General features: G+C 36.0%; 2 protein-coding genes across 2 annotated transcripts; both read right to left on the reverse strand.

Annotated features, from left to right (window-relative positions):
- Window positions 1–433: 433 nt before the first annotated feature.
- On the reverse strand, window positions 434–8084 carry LOC137823856 (clathrin interactor EPSIN 2-like). The gene is made up of 14 exons (XM_068629161.1): window positions 7806–8084; window positions 7064–7146; window positions 6925–6976; window positions 6663–6742; window positions 6503–6581; window positions 6161–6244; window positions 5894–6039; window positions 5184–5522; window positions 4469–4510; window positions 4278–4373; window positions 4013–4206; window positions 2807–3012; window positions 1431–2547; window positions 434–1308 (listed from the first exon to the last, which is right to left on the reverse strand). The coding sequence occupies exons 2-14, from the start codon at window positions 7096–7098 to the stop codon at window positions 788–790; spliced, it is 2991 nt and encodes a 996-aa protein (XP_068485262.1). The 5' UTR covers window positions 7099–7146; window positions 7806–8084; the 3' UTR covers window positions 434–787.
- Window positions 8085–12465: 4381 nt separating this feature from the next.
- On the reverse strand, window positions 12466–16211 carry LOC137823857 (extensin-2-like). The gene is made up of 3 exons (XM_068629162.1): window positions 14842–16211; window positions 12944–14496; window positions 12466–12833 (listed from the first exon to the last, which is right to left on the reverse strand). The coding sequence occupies exons 1-2, from the start codon at window positions 16070–16072 to the stop codon at window positions 12977–12979; spliced, it is 2751 nt and encodes a 916-aa protein (XP_068485263.1). The 5' UTR covers window positions 16073–16211; the 3' UTR covers window positions 12466–12833; window positions 12944–12976.
- Between the last annotated feature and the right edge of the window lie 260 nt (window positions 16212–16471).

A 16471-nucleotide genomic window follows, 5' to 3' on the forward strand; every position in this document is an offset into this window, starting at 1 on the left:
GAACTGAATTATTTTTTAGCAACTTCGACTAGTATTTGGATAATTGTGAAACTGATTCTGGACGCTGAATAATTTTGAAAAAGGTGATTAAAGTTCGTATAATTTGTAAAACGAAATATCGGACGCAAGATTTTGTTGACAAGATGAAAAGTATGGCATCGGATATCAGAAGCAATTAAAGAACGGTGCCAAAAACATGGTGTCAGCACTATTCGCCTAAAGTAATAAGAATCAGATAACTTTAAACGAAAGTGGGAAAGCATACAACTCCAATAGCATTTTTACGTGACTTTTTTATGCTTTCTTTTGGTAATGCCCCGTGTCTTTTAGTAACTGTAGAGAAAATAAATAATTTGTAAGCCAGAACAACACTCACTATCAGTTGCATGATCATTTTGGGCAAGAAATTAAAAAACTTATAAGAAAAAAAGCCTTTGAATTCCAATTCTTTAATTTGACACATGAAAAAAATATATCGATATCAAACCACCTGTTGGTGTTCAAAAAATGTGGAACAAGCAAAGAAAGTAATAACCCAAGTAAGGTTATTGTATCCAGTCACTGGTACACAACAGTGATGCTGAAAGCACCTACAGAAGGGTGACCCGAAAAAGAATGGTAACAGCATATTTATAACAAGAATACACATAACTGGGTCACTTTACAGAAAATTGCAGCATTAACTGCTATAAATCCAAATGTCACGATGTAGTCTACTAGTAAGTAGCAGCACTTCTTTTTCTCAACTTGCAGCAAAACAATCAGAGTAATACTTGCACTTACTATCTCATCTATAGCCGCCATATGGCTGTTGACCATAGCCACCATATGGCTGCTGACCATTGCCACCATACGGCTGCTGACCATTGCCACCATATGGCTGTTGACCATTACCACCATATGGCTGTTGACCATAACCACCTGGACCCATCATGGAGTTATTATAATTAGGAGGCATTCCAGTTGGGGGTTGCATTTGGTACCCTTGTCCCATACCCATACCCATCCCCCCTCCCATTCCCATACCCATTGATGGATTCATGCCTCCATAGCCTCCTCCCATACCCATACCAACACCAGGAGGGCCATTACCCATGCCCATGCCCATACCCATGCCAGAGCCCATCATTTGGTTTGAAGGCCTGAGAGCACCAGCACCAGCACGGCCCATACCTGAACCTGATCCCATAGCTTTACCCATAGTTATAGTTGATGTTACAGCTGCCGTAGTGGGCTTCTCCATTCTCTTCTCCTTTCTGTTAATGGCTTCAAAGTCGACCCCAATATCTGCTAACGGGTTTGTTTTAGCTGCATGATAAGAAAAACATTTTAGTTAACAATGTCCCACATAAGATCAACATTCTAACAAGTATGATGTGGAAACTGAAATGTTAACAGATGGGTTTGGGGAGGAAGGTCTAAGCACTTACGTCCAGATATATTCAAATTAACCAATCCCCTGCTTAGTGTATCAGCCCACACTGTTGATTTTGTCTCAAACTTGGCATTGGATGGTTGAGAAACTAATGCAGTTGATTGCGAAGCATGCGGAACAAGTGATTGATTGGTAATTGGTGAACTAAAGGGTCCTGCATTCCCTTGTTGTCCAATAAAATGATTGTTAAACTGTGATGCCTGATGAGTTGGAGAGTGGGAAAAGTTGGTGCGTGGTGACAACTGTCCTGTTGTAGTATGGGGAGTCATATGTGAAGGAAAAGCTGCTGTAGATCCCGGTGGCAGGAAGTTCCCACTGTTCATATGCCCATTATATCCATTTTGGGAATGAGGAGATCCATCTTGGGAGTGCAATCCACCGTACATACCACCTGATTGTGCAGGTTGTCCACCTTGAGAAGCAAAAGGTGGCTGAATATGTTGACCAGCGTGAGATGAAAAGGGTTGTTGCGCATATTGACTGGAGGGAGATGAAAAGGATGATTGTACTTGTCCTGGTTGGCTATTAGGAGCAGAAAAGGGTTGTTGCGCATATTGACTGGAGGGAGATGAAAAGGATGATTGTACTTGTCCTGGTTGGCTATTAGGAGCAGAAAAGGGTTGTTGAGAAAATTGATCTGTAGGAACTGGAAAGGTTTGTGCAGGTTGACTGGTAGCAGCTGAGAAACCTTTCTGGTTAAATTGGCCAGTTGGCTCAGAAAATGGTTGTGATGCCATTTGACCGGATGAAGCTGGAAGGGAAGGTGAAGAAGGATGGCCAAAACCAGGTGCTGAAATGTTCTGTTGTGAACTCATCTCAGGTAACGGTGCAGGAGGAAGAATGTCTGCAAGAATATCGGTTTCTGGCTGTGCAGATGACAAATCTTGAGACAAAAAGTGAGAGTTTGCAGAAAAAGGTTGACTGTCAGAGGCAGGTGCAGAATATGGTACAACAGAAAATGAATCCCCAAACCCAAAGTTAGAGTTTGTTTCTGCATTAAGACCATTTGGTTGGGATGGTTCAATATTCTGATATGTCAGGGGTTGAGATGGAGCAGTTTCAGTGGAAGTAAAAGCTTTGAATGGCCCGTCACCAAATGGATCTTCAAAAGACTGTAAGAAGTCAAACCAACAAATATATTATTTCAACAAAAAATAACGAACAGAGGGGGGACTGATTTAAACTACAAAGATTATTCAAAGCTATGTACAAGATAAATATGCCATGCATGCTAAATCAAAAAGGAAAAGATGACATAAAGTAGACAAGTTCACAACTATAAGAATTCCAAGTCCGGTACAAATCCATTATTTTTAGTACACGCCTGATTGCTTTTACTAAAAAAGTTGAAGAAATGGAACAAAGCCATGCCTGATCGAAATTATTTGACCCAGATGATGGTGCTGCAAAGGAAGCTGTTGATCCCACATTTGCATCAGGGGCTGCAGTTGCTGATTCAGATGGTACAATAGACAAAGCATTTGAAGAGAACGAGTCTGAGAGGGAACCAAGCAAGTCCATTTCAACATTATTAGTGGTGGCAGGGGCAGCTGGGCCGGCTGGAGCAGCTGAGAATGCTGAGAAGAAATGTAAAGATATCATGAGTACAAGACCTAGTAAATGGTATTTTTCAAAGACCATTAATTATGCTTGTTTAAACATACTTTTAAAGAAATGATAACTTTTTTGGAAGCTCTCTCGAGAAGCAGGCAAGAAAAATAATTATTTCTCCAAAATAAGCAAACACAAACAAGCACACTTATATTAACATTGAACTCCCAAATATTGCCAACGAAAATTCATCAAATGTCAATTACAGTCGAGCCACTGGTTTCACAAGTATATCAGACCAAAGTCTGACCGGAGTTTTTACATCTTGACCACAAATCATGACATACAGCTGTCTCATACCACTCAAAATATGTATAAATGAAAAGATTTTTAATTATGAGCCACATCAGTGAATGGCCAACTTTTTCCCACTAAAGGATGCCAGAAAATTGTTCTCATTAATTGGTCTTAGAATTCGGTTTCAAAATTTTATGCCTGGAACAGTGTGTATGTACCAATCCAAAGTCTGTACAATACTAAGTTGTCAAAGGATAAAAATCTAAAAACACAGACAAATCATCAATAAAAAGGTAGCCAGCACCTATTTCACAGTCCTGGTTACCAGAAGAACACGTGGGCAGCTGGAAATTCTGTGAAAATTTTCACATTGCCAAACAATTTTCTGCGTTTAGGACAAAAATTATATTTTTTAGGACTTGGATTGGGAGTATAACATATATACTCAGAAATGTCTAAGGGATGATCCAAAGAAAACAATATGAGTAATGCAGATGCATATGCAACTCAAATTATAGATGAGATGTGTATTCCAAACTTTCAACCCAAACATTTAACATACAAGCCTGCCCCTTCACCTATGAAACTAATAGGATCTATTGAATAATAATTTGACAAGAACAAATTCAACTAAAACATGTATGAACTTTTCAAAACAAGAAACAAGGAAGCGTCGTTACAGGAATACTGATTATAGAAGACCGACCAACATAATACTGTAATAAACACCTGATGTAGGACCACGTGGATCAAAAAAATCATCAGTTGCTTCAGGTTCCTGGGCTCCAGATGCAGCAGTAGTTGCTTCAGTTGTGCTATTGTTTACAGGAGAGGATCCTGTAGGAGCAGATGTTTGAATAGGATTATCATTTACATGAGGAGGGGAATCTCTTGGAACAGATGCTGCTGAAGTTTCCACATCTCTGAAATCAAAATAATATAAGTAACAGATTCTGTTGGGAATAAGTGTTGTCTGTAGTGTAACAGTTCTTACCTTTCACTGTGTACAGGGCTGCGAGATTCACCAACAGCTTCCTCATAGCTAGGAGGAGCAGCACCCATATTTTGTTCAGAAATTTTCCGCTCAAGCCTGCCATATTTTTGTATTGTACATTATAAACATTAAAAATGCCTTGCAGCAATATGCATACATGACAGAAAAGGTATATTTTAAAGACAATTTACCTTGCTTCCAGAGATTGGTCTTCAGGTTTAGCGTTGCTTCCACTGAGAGATCATTGCATAAAAAGATGAAGTTAGAATCAAAATGATTGACATTAAAAAGCAATAACATCACATCAATCCTCATGTTCTCATAATAAATGGGAAGAAAATGAGAAGAAAAGAACTTGCACCTTCAAGCAGACTGCTACCGAAAGATATCAAGACCAAGTAAAAGTTCAGTTCACAACTCTATCTTTCTAGCATCTTGAGTACAAGAAGGATAGAACTAAAGCCATATTCATTTTCTGATAATTAAATGGCTGACAAGCAACACAAGACCCCACTCTAATTTGGTACAAAGTAAACCTTTTCTATAAATTATCATGCATAGATAAGACTTTGTTCCACTAATTATGTTAACAGGTTAAAAACCACATGCCCTTTTTTACCACTAGGTCTATAGTACTCCTTCTATACAGCTCTTATTTTGTAAGTTACTCTATACAGTAAAGACCAAAACCATATAGGTGGTGAATAGTCTGGGTTCTCCACACCACCTGTTAAATTTTCAAACTGAAAAGCTTGATATTGTATCCTGTTTTCTCAAAATGAAAGCTACAAAGTCACTAATGAAGAAAAATGAATACAATATAATTCTGCCAGAACTCAACAAAAAAAAAAATCTCCTGAACTAAATGCTAAAGCTTAGAACAAGGTTCAAAGCATAGGTACATACCGAGATGAGTTTTGTCCTTCGTCATCATAACGATCTCTATCCGAGCTCCTGCTTCTTGATTCGTATTGGTTGTCAACACTTTGACTTCTTCCCCTGTAGTCATCATCTCTATAACTATCCCTGCCATAACGATCCTCATAATCTCTGCCATAACGATCTCCATCACGACTATTTCGATCATCATCTTTATAGCCCCATTCTCTTTCTTTTCCATAACCATAGCCATTTCGATCTTCCTCCCTGCTTCCATAACGATCATCATCATATCTGTCACCATAGGCTCCACTGCTTGAATGTGAACCCGGTCTGTACATTCCACCAGCTGCATGGTTGCGAAACCTGGTGAATCATATAAAACAGTTAATATCTCCAGGAAATTGCGATACTCAGACACACATACGTTCACAAAAATTTCACATACCCAACTTTGTATTTTAGCGAAACCTGATGAATCATATAAAACAGTTAATATCTCCTAGAAACTGTGATACTCACAGACACACATACGTTCACACAAATTTCACATACCCACCTGTGTATTTTAGATCTATAATCCGGAAATCCAGAGGACATACGGAGTATCATATTCTACAACTCAGGGAAGTCAAGAAACAAAATATCTACTAATGCAATGCCTTGTGCAAGGGGGTATATATAAAATTTACATTTCAACTGCAAAATATCAATGGAATTAACGAGAGGAGACTTACTTGTCCCTGTTAGCAGCAGCCTTCTGCCTCACTTCTACAATTCTTTCTTTATCATTCACAAGGACAACAAGACTTTGAGATTTCTTCCTGACATTGTTTCCTTGATCCCTTCCGCTGGAGTCAACGTATTGAAACTCGGACAATGTCTGTTCATACGATGAAATGTTATCAGGTCACATTATAAATTTTAGATCACCTTACAAAACTTGGGACCTGCTTGGCAATAAGTATATAAATTTTAAGTAGAATTGACAAAATGGGAATTACTGATATTTGATAAGCATGTTCTCTGATCTCATCTATGACTCGCTCTGACCCATGAGCCACCAAGTACTCTAGTACTGTCAAAGCCTGGAGTTGAACAAAGAGTGGTTAATACAGAAACACATAATTTAAGGTGGTGAGATCAACAGTAAATGCAGTACATAAAAAACATTATTGTTAATGTGCAACAACAACCCATCATTATTGCAGAGGATGGAAAGAAGTATCAAAACAGATTTCACAAACTGGTGGATACATTGTAGTGTTGATGGTGGTAAAAAGAAAAGCAAGATCAGCAGCACCTGCTAGCAATTGCATCTAAAACTTAAAATAATTTATCAAAACCTTGTAGACATGCCGCCAATTCTTCCCAGTGTCATTAATTCGCTTCCAGATTACTGACATGATCATCTGGTATTCATGACTGCAAGGGGTGTTTAAGAATGAGATTCAATGTACTCAAATACATAATATGTCAAACATGCAATTAAGAGTCCAAGCTTACGGGTTTCTGGTTGCCTGAGCAATATCTGCAAGAAGTGATCCATGAGGACCCCATGGTTCGTTGCTGGTAGCATCAAGAACCTAGAAGAGGATAGAGAATATAATGAATGATGAATCTGCTTCAGGTTTTGCAAAATGGGATCATATATCATAATGCATAAATATAAGGATATTAAACATCTATTTCATTTGTAAGAATACCACAAAAACATGTCATTATCGTTGCAGCCATAATTCCATAACGAACTTCAAAAAAGAATTACCTTCTGCTCAATTCCAGGAACTTTCAGCACTTTCTTATTTACTTCTCTTTTACTGCAACAATACAATGAAGAGCATGACATTTATATACAATACATCGAATCATACATATATCAACGAATAATAAACAGATATACTTACAGGTCCCTGACAGTTTGACCAATAGCCTTCTTCATTGTAGCTGGTATTCAGCACAGGCTACAAACCAGCACCGAGGGCCCCAACTGCAACGTACAAACAATGCTCACGTAAAAAATAAATTCACTCAACGGGTCAACAAAATGATTCAAGAAAAAGGTTACTTCAATTACAGAACGACATTTCCAAGCATTATTACCCGTTTCTTGCAGCTCAACAGAGCAATTCACAACACAATTTTCTTAAAAAATGGCTGTTAGCCAGAGACCAGGTAGGGACGCAACAGCAATAAGCAAAATTCATTGTCGGTACGCTTTACAATGCGAGAAAAAGAAAAGAAAATCCAGAGACGCAACCTCAAAATTCACATACAGTTATAGAAGATCGAGCATAAAACTAAACGAATCCAGAAACAAGTCGAAGAAACATTTTCCGAGAAGAATAAAAAATCTGAAAAAGCTAATAAGACGATCACCCTCCCGTTCCACATCTGAAATCTGGCCCCGTGATCTATCATAGACAAGTGCACCGCAACACATTGAATGAAATCCTTAAATGAAATCAGCGAAAAACAAAGGAGAAGATCCAAACACCATTCATTGAAGGAACAACAACAACAACAACAAGATAAAGCAACACGTGAATAGCATGTAGAAAAGCAAAACGAAAGAGGAAATCTAAGAATTGGAATGAAGAAAGAAAGAAAGAAGGAATGAAGGAAATCCAGATCTGAGAGAGACGGAACCTGATCCACAGAGAGAAGCAAGATCGTCGGCAGAAAGGGGGAAACGAAAGGGCAACAACGTTAGAGAGAGGTTGCGAAATGCAAGAACTCTCTGAGTTGTTATGTCCCAAACTCACAATAATAATAATATTACGTTGCGACAGAGAAACACACACACACAAAACAAACGCACACTCTCTCTCTTTCTCTCTCTCTCTCTCTCTCTCTACAATTTCGGAGTTCTCAAACGGAAGCATATAGGACGAGCAAGACAGCGCAACTTACACGCGGGGAACAATTAAGAACATTTACCTTTTTCTCTCTCTTTTTTTATTTTTTTATTTTTGAAAATTAATAATGAATCTAATAAGTTAATTATTTTACGTATTTTTATTTGGCATTAAAAAAATTTAGTATTGGCATCTACTTTTGAAAAAAGCAATGGCAATAATGAGGGTTGATGGGTGGATGGTGAATGGCTTCAACTTCCTCTCTGTTGACACCAATGTGCCAACTTATTCTTACCTCTTTTTCTTCCTTTTTTTTATTTATTATTTTTCTATGCTTTTCTCAAATTAATTACTTTTGGTTCACACCATAGCCAAAAACAAACTCTGTTTTTACTTTTGGTTCTCAAATTTTGAAGCATAATAATACCATTGCTCTCTCATCGACTATTCTTTTGACTTCTTCTGTGAACATCTCACCACCCACCAGATAACCTTCGTACGTTTTTTCCCCCTTTATCTTCATGTAACATTCCTTATTTCTCTATCTCTTATTTTTTAGCGGTAAGGTCAAAACTGAACGAGTTTTATAAGTTTCGGTATACGATAAATTCAAATTACATTAAAATTAAAAGAAGAATAACAAGATTAAATCGTTTGAAAAATTATGTAATAATTTTTAATTATGATTTCTATGTCAATTCTGGTTCAAAAGTGAGTCCATTATAAACATATAAGTATGTATAATTTTTATGAAAAAGATACATTATTATTATTATTATGTATTTATTGTACTGAACACCGAATTCTTATATCATTTTACAACATCTCTTGTGGGTGTTATCTCGATCGAGAATCTATAAAGGAATGAAAGTTTGACTAGAGTAGAGGAGTGAAAGCGAAGGAAGGAAGATTAAGTTGAACAAGTTCGAAAAGTGGAAAAAACAACATATTACGATTGACCGAAGTGAAAAAGTGAATTGTTCAACCGATAGAAATTCTCTCAGTACATTTTACACACAAAAAAAAAATATTACGTATACAAACAAAACAAAATAGACAAATAATAGGTAAATAACTTTGGATAATCCTAATCTAATAAAATAAATTTGCACATTATTATAAAACTTTGAAATATTTAGCTTTATGAACTATTGTGAAACTCATCTCGTACCGTTGCATTGCTTTATCATGGCAAGAAATTATGTTTTCTTATTTATAGTATGAATTAACATATTTTTACTTTTCACGGATATATAAAAATATTTTTTTTTTGTTACGCTGAAATGTTAAATGTGAGTTTCTAAACTTAGGTTAGTGAAAGATAACAAATTGGTATTTTAGCAAACCCTTCGAGAAGGCTTATTTCACATTCACTTTTTGAAATAGCTTTTTCAAATATACTTTAACAATATTGCAAATTTATAATTTTGAGAATTTGTTGTTATTTGTGGTGGATTTTTATTGAAATAATTTTATTATGTAAAATCAAAATGGTGTTTTATGGATAAATTGGTATTGATGTTTTTATTTGAAGATATGAAAATAGAGTTGAGAATTTTCTAGTATGCTTACAATATGGTCAAAGATTGAAATGGGAGTCATACACATAGATTGAAGGTGTTAATCAAATGAGAGGTTGTTTTTTAAATGAATAAAAAAATGTGGTTTACTTGTTTTTAATCGAACAAGAAAGTGTTGAAAAATACAAGGAAAGTTGAAATTGTTTATTGAATTTGGTATGTCATAATCACACAAATAATGGAAATTTGACAAGTGTATGACAGGTATCATGTAATAATTATTATAAATAACTGAATAATTGTCTTAGTATAATCTCTATTATAATTTTATCTGTGATTATGGAGTGAAAAAGTTACCATGGACAAAAACTTTGTAAAAGTGTCAAACATGGAAATGACAAAAGAGAGCATTAACATTGATGTTCTTGCTCACCAATTTCATGAGTTTCTTAAGAACAAAAATATTTTATCTTTTGAAATTCTTTTTGCTTTGTACATTGTGTTTTCTTGTTCATTTAATTTCTTGACTTGTTTTTACTTTTCAATCTTGTTTTGTGATTATGTCCTAAAATTTTTATCTTATTTTCTTCTGGTTGATTTCTATTTATTATTTTAATATCTTTTATTTTATTTAAGTTTTATACAAAAATAGCTTTAGAATTTAGTTCATGCTTTTTCTTCATAAATCTAGATTATAATCTTTCTTGTCTTTTGATTCTAGTCATTATGAATTTTATGCTTTTCTGTTTTTTAAAGATAACAAATGGTAATATAAACATATTTTCATCGTAATCAAGTAATGTTATAAACTTGGTTTTATTTTATGTTTAAAACTATTTTAGTACATTTAAATAGAAAACAAATGTCATCAGTTTAGACAAAAACAATTCAATAGACAATTTTATTTCCTTTTAGTTAGAGAAAAAATTATTTCTTTTTAATTTATTAAGCATTGTTTTATTTGGAATTAATTATAAAAAATATTTCTAACAATGTCATTCCAACTTTCAATATATATTAAATTATTTATAATAAATTAAAATATGAAAATCGATAATTACATAAAAATGCATATAGTGATGGAACTTAAAACTACAATATTATTTGGAAAATATTTAGCAATTAATTTTGTCAAATTTTTTTAACAAAAAAAACTAACTTGTAACTTTTGAACTCTAATTGACCTTTCACTATTTTAAATATTTGATACAAATACTTTGAATTGGACACTGTTAAGGTTCATAATTAATTATAGCCAAGGCATAATTAATTATAGGTTTAGTTTAACTAGGTTTAAAGAACATATTGTATGTAGATTAATTTTGTATTTGCATTTATATATATATATATATATGTATGTATGTATGTATGCGAATTTATATTTTTTTCTTTCTAATAATTTTCAAGTGATTTTGAAACTTCACCTAAAATTTACTTAAATATAGTGGACTGTTTTATTAGCTAACAATTTTTTTTATCTATGTATAGTTGCCATTTTTCATTTGCCAAATTTTGTATATTATATAATTTAACTTTTTTAAAAACTGGAATGTGTAATAAAAGTGTACATGATTTTTCATTACTTATTTAATAAAATTAAAAGTCATTTTTCAATTTTATAAAACAATTACTTTATAATTAATTATATTCTAATTTTAATTTATACATATTTTTATTAAATTTTGATTAGGAATTTAATTAATTAATTACACAACCTAATTAATTTTGTATTTATTTAATCACATTAATTAAGTAAACTATAAATCTTTTGTTTTTCTCTTTTTACTTTTTGATATTTACTCCAGCAAACAAAGCATTAAAGAGTTAAATATTTAATACACTCTTTTATTCATATGTATCTTCCTTCAACTTAAAAGTGTTTGGTATTAATGTTAGAAAAGATTTACATGGAAGCTAGAGAGTGTGTTGGCATTTTTCTTAATATAACTATTTTTTACATTACACGTGTAAAATAAATATGTTTAAATATATCAATTTTATTACAGATTTGAAATAAATTATTTAAATGATCAGATGATTTGTGTTAAATTGTTTTTATTTTTATAATACTATTTAAATTAATTTAGAGATAAAAATAAAAGAGGTTAAATAAAAATGGATAAATGATTAGAAAAAACTATGAGAATCAAACTAGGACTTTAAATTTTAAAAAGATTGCTATTTGCACCTTTTTTTTACTCTGTACACCTCCATTTTACATATAATATCTAAACTACCCTTTGCTAGCTCACCCTCTCGTCCCTGTCACTTAATTCTTCTTCTTCAACGTCATTTTCTTGGTCTGTATATGCTAAGTCAATATTTGGTCACAAAAACTAATTATTTGAGATTGTTTTGGAACTCATTTTAGTCTAACTTACATAAATGAATGCCCACAAAATTATTAAATAAAAATTAATTTTAAAAATTAAATAATTAGTTATTATTTAATTAGATTAAAAAATAATTTTATAAATAAAAAAAATATCATATATAAAATAATTTCTATTATTAATAAAAATTTATAAAATAGTTTTTAAATATGTATCAAATCTTAATTATCAAGATTTAGTTACTTATTGCTTTATATTTTAAATTATTCTTTATTAATCTTTTAGAGAACAATATAAAATATAAAATATTAGTAACTAAAACTTAAATGCTAATTTAAATATTAATTTAAAAATTATTTTATAATTTTTTTTATAATAGAAATTAATAATTTGTTTAATGTTTAAATTAATTAGTATCTAATTTAGTTAGTATAGTGATTAATTATATTTTTTCTAAAATTATTTGTTATTTATTGATTTTGTTATACTAAACTTAATTGTTATTTATTGATTTTGTTATAGTGGGATTTAGGTTTAGGGGATTTGTATTTATTTATTAATTATGATCCATTTTGGGCCAAATATTTGACAATTTGACTGCAAAGAACAGAAGAAGATGATATATAATGAAAAGAATTTGACAATACTTTGAATGCAATCATTACACGATCAAATATATATGTAATCTACAAAGAAAGAAATGAAGAGATCTCTAAGAGCAGCCTCCACATCAAGATTTGAAATCTTGGTTCCTCGTTTTCATTTGTCGCTCCCTCGAACTTATTAAGATCAAGATGTGCAAGATCACCACCAAATAAATAGAAGCAGCCTCATCCGAATCGTGAAGATTGTAGCTCAGAGACGATACATTCAGACTCTTATTATTCAAAGAACTTTTACAACAAATTAGATGCTTAACCCTGCTCCAAATGGAACTTGATTTTATTCCACAATGAATACTAGAACCTGAAAACAAAAGTACAAGTTTCCATCATTTTCAAGATCCATAAATGTATGTCAAAGACTCTGAAAAGTTCCTCAAAAGATACTTTTCAATTTTTGGATTAGTAACTTACATGACTTATCGTCGTTTCTGCTTAACTCGAAGCTTAGTTGTAGGTGGGTGGTGGAGGGGAAGCATAGCTGTATGCCGGTGGTGGAGGAGACTTGGTTGGTGGTGGGGGACTCACGTAGTAATAAGGAGGTGGGGGAGACGGTGATGGTGGTGGAGGAGATTTGTAGTAGTAGGGAGTAGGAGGATCGGGAGATGGTGGAGGAGGGCTCTTGTAGTAGTAAGGAGGTGGTGGAGAAGGTGATGGAGGAGGAGGTGACTTGTAGTAGTAGGGTGGTGGTGGTGATGGAGATGGTGGTGGTGGTGACTTGTAATAGTAAGGAGGTGGCGGTGAAGGATCCGGTGGTGGAGGTGATTTGTAGTAGTAGGGAGGTGGTGGTGATGGGGATGGTGGTGGAGGTGATTTGTAGTAGTATGGTGGTGGTGGTGAGGGGGATGGTGGAGGAGGTGACTTGTAGTAGTAGGGAGGTGGTGGTGATGGATCTGGTGGAGGAGGTGACTTGTAGTAGTAGGGAGGTGGTGGTGATGGAGATGGTGGTGGAGGAGACTTGTAGTAGTAGGGTGGTGGTGGTGAGGGGGATGGAGGAGGAGGAGACTTGTAGTAGTAGGGAGGTGGTGGTGAAGGATCTGGTGGTGGAGGAGACTTGTAGTAGTAGGGTGGTGGTGGTGATGGGGATGGTGGTGGAGGAGACTTGTAGTAGTAGGGAGGTGGTGGTGAGGGGGATGGTGGAGGAGGAGACTTGTAGTAGTAGGGAGGAGGTGGTGATGGATCTGGTGGAGGAGGTGATTTGTAGTAATAGGGTGGTGGTGGTGAAGGGGAAGGTGGTGGTGGGGACTTGTAGTAGTAGGGAGGTGGTGGTGAGGGAGATGGTGGTGGAGGTGATTTGTAGTAGTATGGTGGTGGTGGAGAAGGTGATGGAGGAGGAGGTGACTTGTAGTAGTAGGGAGGTGGTGGTGATGGATCTGGTGGTGGAGGTGATTTGTAGTAGTAAGGTGGTGGTGGTGATGGAGATGGTGGTGGAGGAGACTTGTAGTAGTAGGGTGGTGGAGGTGATGGGGAGGGTGGAGGAGGTGATTTGTAGTAGTAAGGAGGATAATAAGGATCCTTGTGTGGAGGAGGTGGAGATTTATAGTAGTATGGAGAAGGAGATGGTGATGGTGGAGGGGGGCTCTTGTAGTAGTAAGGAGGGGACTTATAGTAGTATGGTGGTGGGGGAGAGTTGTAGTAGTATGGTTTGTGATAAGGAGTGGGTGAATGCTTGTGCTTTTCACAATCATAAGGCTTTTTAGGAGCATAAGCAAAAGGCTTAGCCTTCAGAACAACCTCGTACTTATCCTTGGACTTCAGTGCCAACTTGGTTCCCTCGTTAAGCTTGGTGGGTATGCTGCAACGTGAGCCCTTAGGAGGAGCATGGAGTTGAGCCTTGCAGACTGTGCCTCCATATTTAACATAGTCCAATCCTTCGACAGTGATGCTGTATTTCCCATTGCTCTTAGTGTTACCGTAAGACTTTATGGTCTTGCCTCCAACTTCACAAGTCACTTCGACAGTGGCACCTAAGGTACAAAATGCGTGAATTTCACATGTTAAAAGACAAATCAATCGAACACATAACACTAGGTAACATTTTTTTTGTTAATTTTAAGGAACTTTTTTGTTTTGTGAACACAAAACGAGACAATGTTCTGCAGACACATGATGACGCACAACGATATCGATGGAGTTGTAGGAATAGAAAAATTAGGTTGACCAAGAAAATGTTAAGAAAACAAAAATGCAGTTAAATATTATCAAACAATGACACGTTTGAACGGAAAATAATGATAAATATTGTTGCTGTCGAAGCATCAGCATCAGAAGGAAATAATAATAATAATGAAATATAAAAGTAAAGTTTGCACCTTCGAGGTGTTTCTTGTTGTGAGATTTCTGGGGGTATTTCCAGTCGTAGCATCTGTAACAGTAGACTTTACCGACAACCTTAACGATCAATGAGTGGTGATAGTGGTGAGGGTGAGGATAAGCGACCGGAGGAGGTGGAGATTTGTAGTAGTATGGTGGAGACTTGTAGTAGTATGGTGGAGGAGGTGAGGGAGAAGGAGGAGGAGGAGATTTGTAGTAGTAGGGTGGTGGTGGGGACTTGTAGTAGTAAGGATCATGGGGTGGTGACTTTTCAGGTGGGGGAGGAGACTTGTAGTAGTATGGGGGTGGTGGTGATGGTGAAGGTGGTGGTGGGGACTTGTAGTAGTAAGGATCATAGGGAGGTGACTTTTTAGGCGGGGGAGGAGACTTGTAGTAGTAAGGTGGTGGAGGTGAGGGAGAGGGTGGTGGGGGAGATTTATAGTAGTAGGGTGGTGGTGGTGATGGAGATGGTGGTGGTGGTGACTTGTAATAGTAAGGAGGTGGAGGTGAAGGATCAGGTGGTGGAGGAGACTTGTAGTAGTAAGGTGGTGGTGGTGATGGGGATGGTGGTGGAGGTGACTTGTAATAGTATGGTGGTGGTGGTGAGGGGGATGGTGGAGGAGGTGACTTGTAGTAGTAGGGAGGTGGTGGTGATGGATCAGGTGGAGGAGGTGACTTGTAGTAGTAGGGTGGTGGTGGTGATGGAGATGGTGGTGGAGGAGACTTGTAGTAGTAGGGTGGTGGTGGTGATGGGGATGGTGGTGGAGGAGACTTGTAGTAGTAGGGAGGTGGTGGTGATGGATCAGGTGGAGGAGGTGACTTGTAGTAGTAGGGTGGTGGTGGTGATGGAGATGGTGGTGGAGGAGACTTGTAGTAGTATGGTGGTGGTGGTGATGGAGAAGGTGGAGGAGGAGACTTGTAGTAGTAAGGAGGTGGTGGTGATGGTGATGGTGGAGGAGGAGACTTGTAGTAGTAGGGAGGAGGTGGTGATGGATCAGGTGGAGGTGGTGATTTGTAGTAATAGGGTGGTGGTGGTGATGGGGAAGGTGGTGGAGGAGATTTGTAGTAGTATGGTGGTGGTGGTGAGGGAGAGGGTGGTGGAGGTGATGAGTAAGAGTAAGCATCAGCAGCCACAGATGCTACATTGAGGGAAACAAGAACAATGGCCAATGCAAGGGCCATTTGAGGCCTAAAACGACCCTTACTAGGGCCGTAGCTAAGGGCAGTCATGAGTAGAAGGGGTACCCTCCAACCAATGCTAAGGGTGAGATATGATCCTTGATGATTCAGTGATGATTAAGAAAGCACCATGAAATGCATATTTATAATGGAATGTCTCATACCAATTCATTTCTTATAATAATTTCAATGCTTCAATGAACCTTCCCCAGCTGGCCTCGTGACTTTTTAACTGCAATATCTTAATCCAAATTTCTTCTTCTTCTCCATATGCCACCATTCCAACTAACTCATTTTTAAAAAATTTGAAACTCCAACAACTCATTATTAAATCACCCTCTTCATCTACTCTCTACAAAATAAGCAAAAGGGTCCAAAATAATGCTTCTCTATTATCATCAAGTTGCCTCTCTTGACTCAGAAAATTCAAAATGCCTTTTTCATTCACTT

The sequence above is a fragment of the Phaseolus vulgaris genome, chromosome 8 (genome assembly GCF_000499845.2).
Source record: "Phaseolus vulgaris cultivar G19833 chromosome 8, P. vulgaris v2.0, whole genome shotgun sequence".
NCBI lineage: Eukaryota > Viridiplantae > Streptophyta > Magnoliopsida > Fabales > Fabaceae > Phaseolus > Phaseolus vulgaris.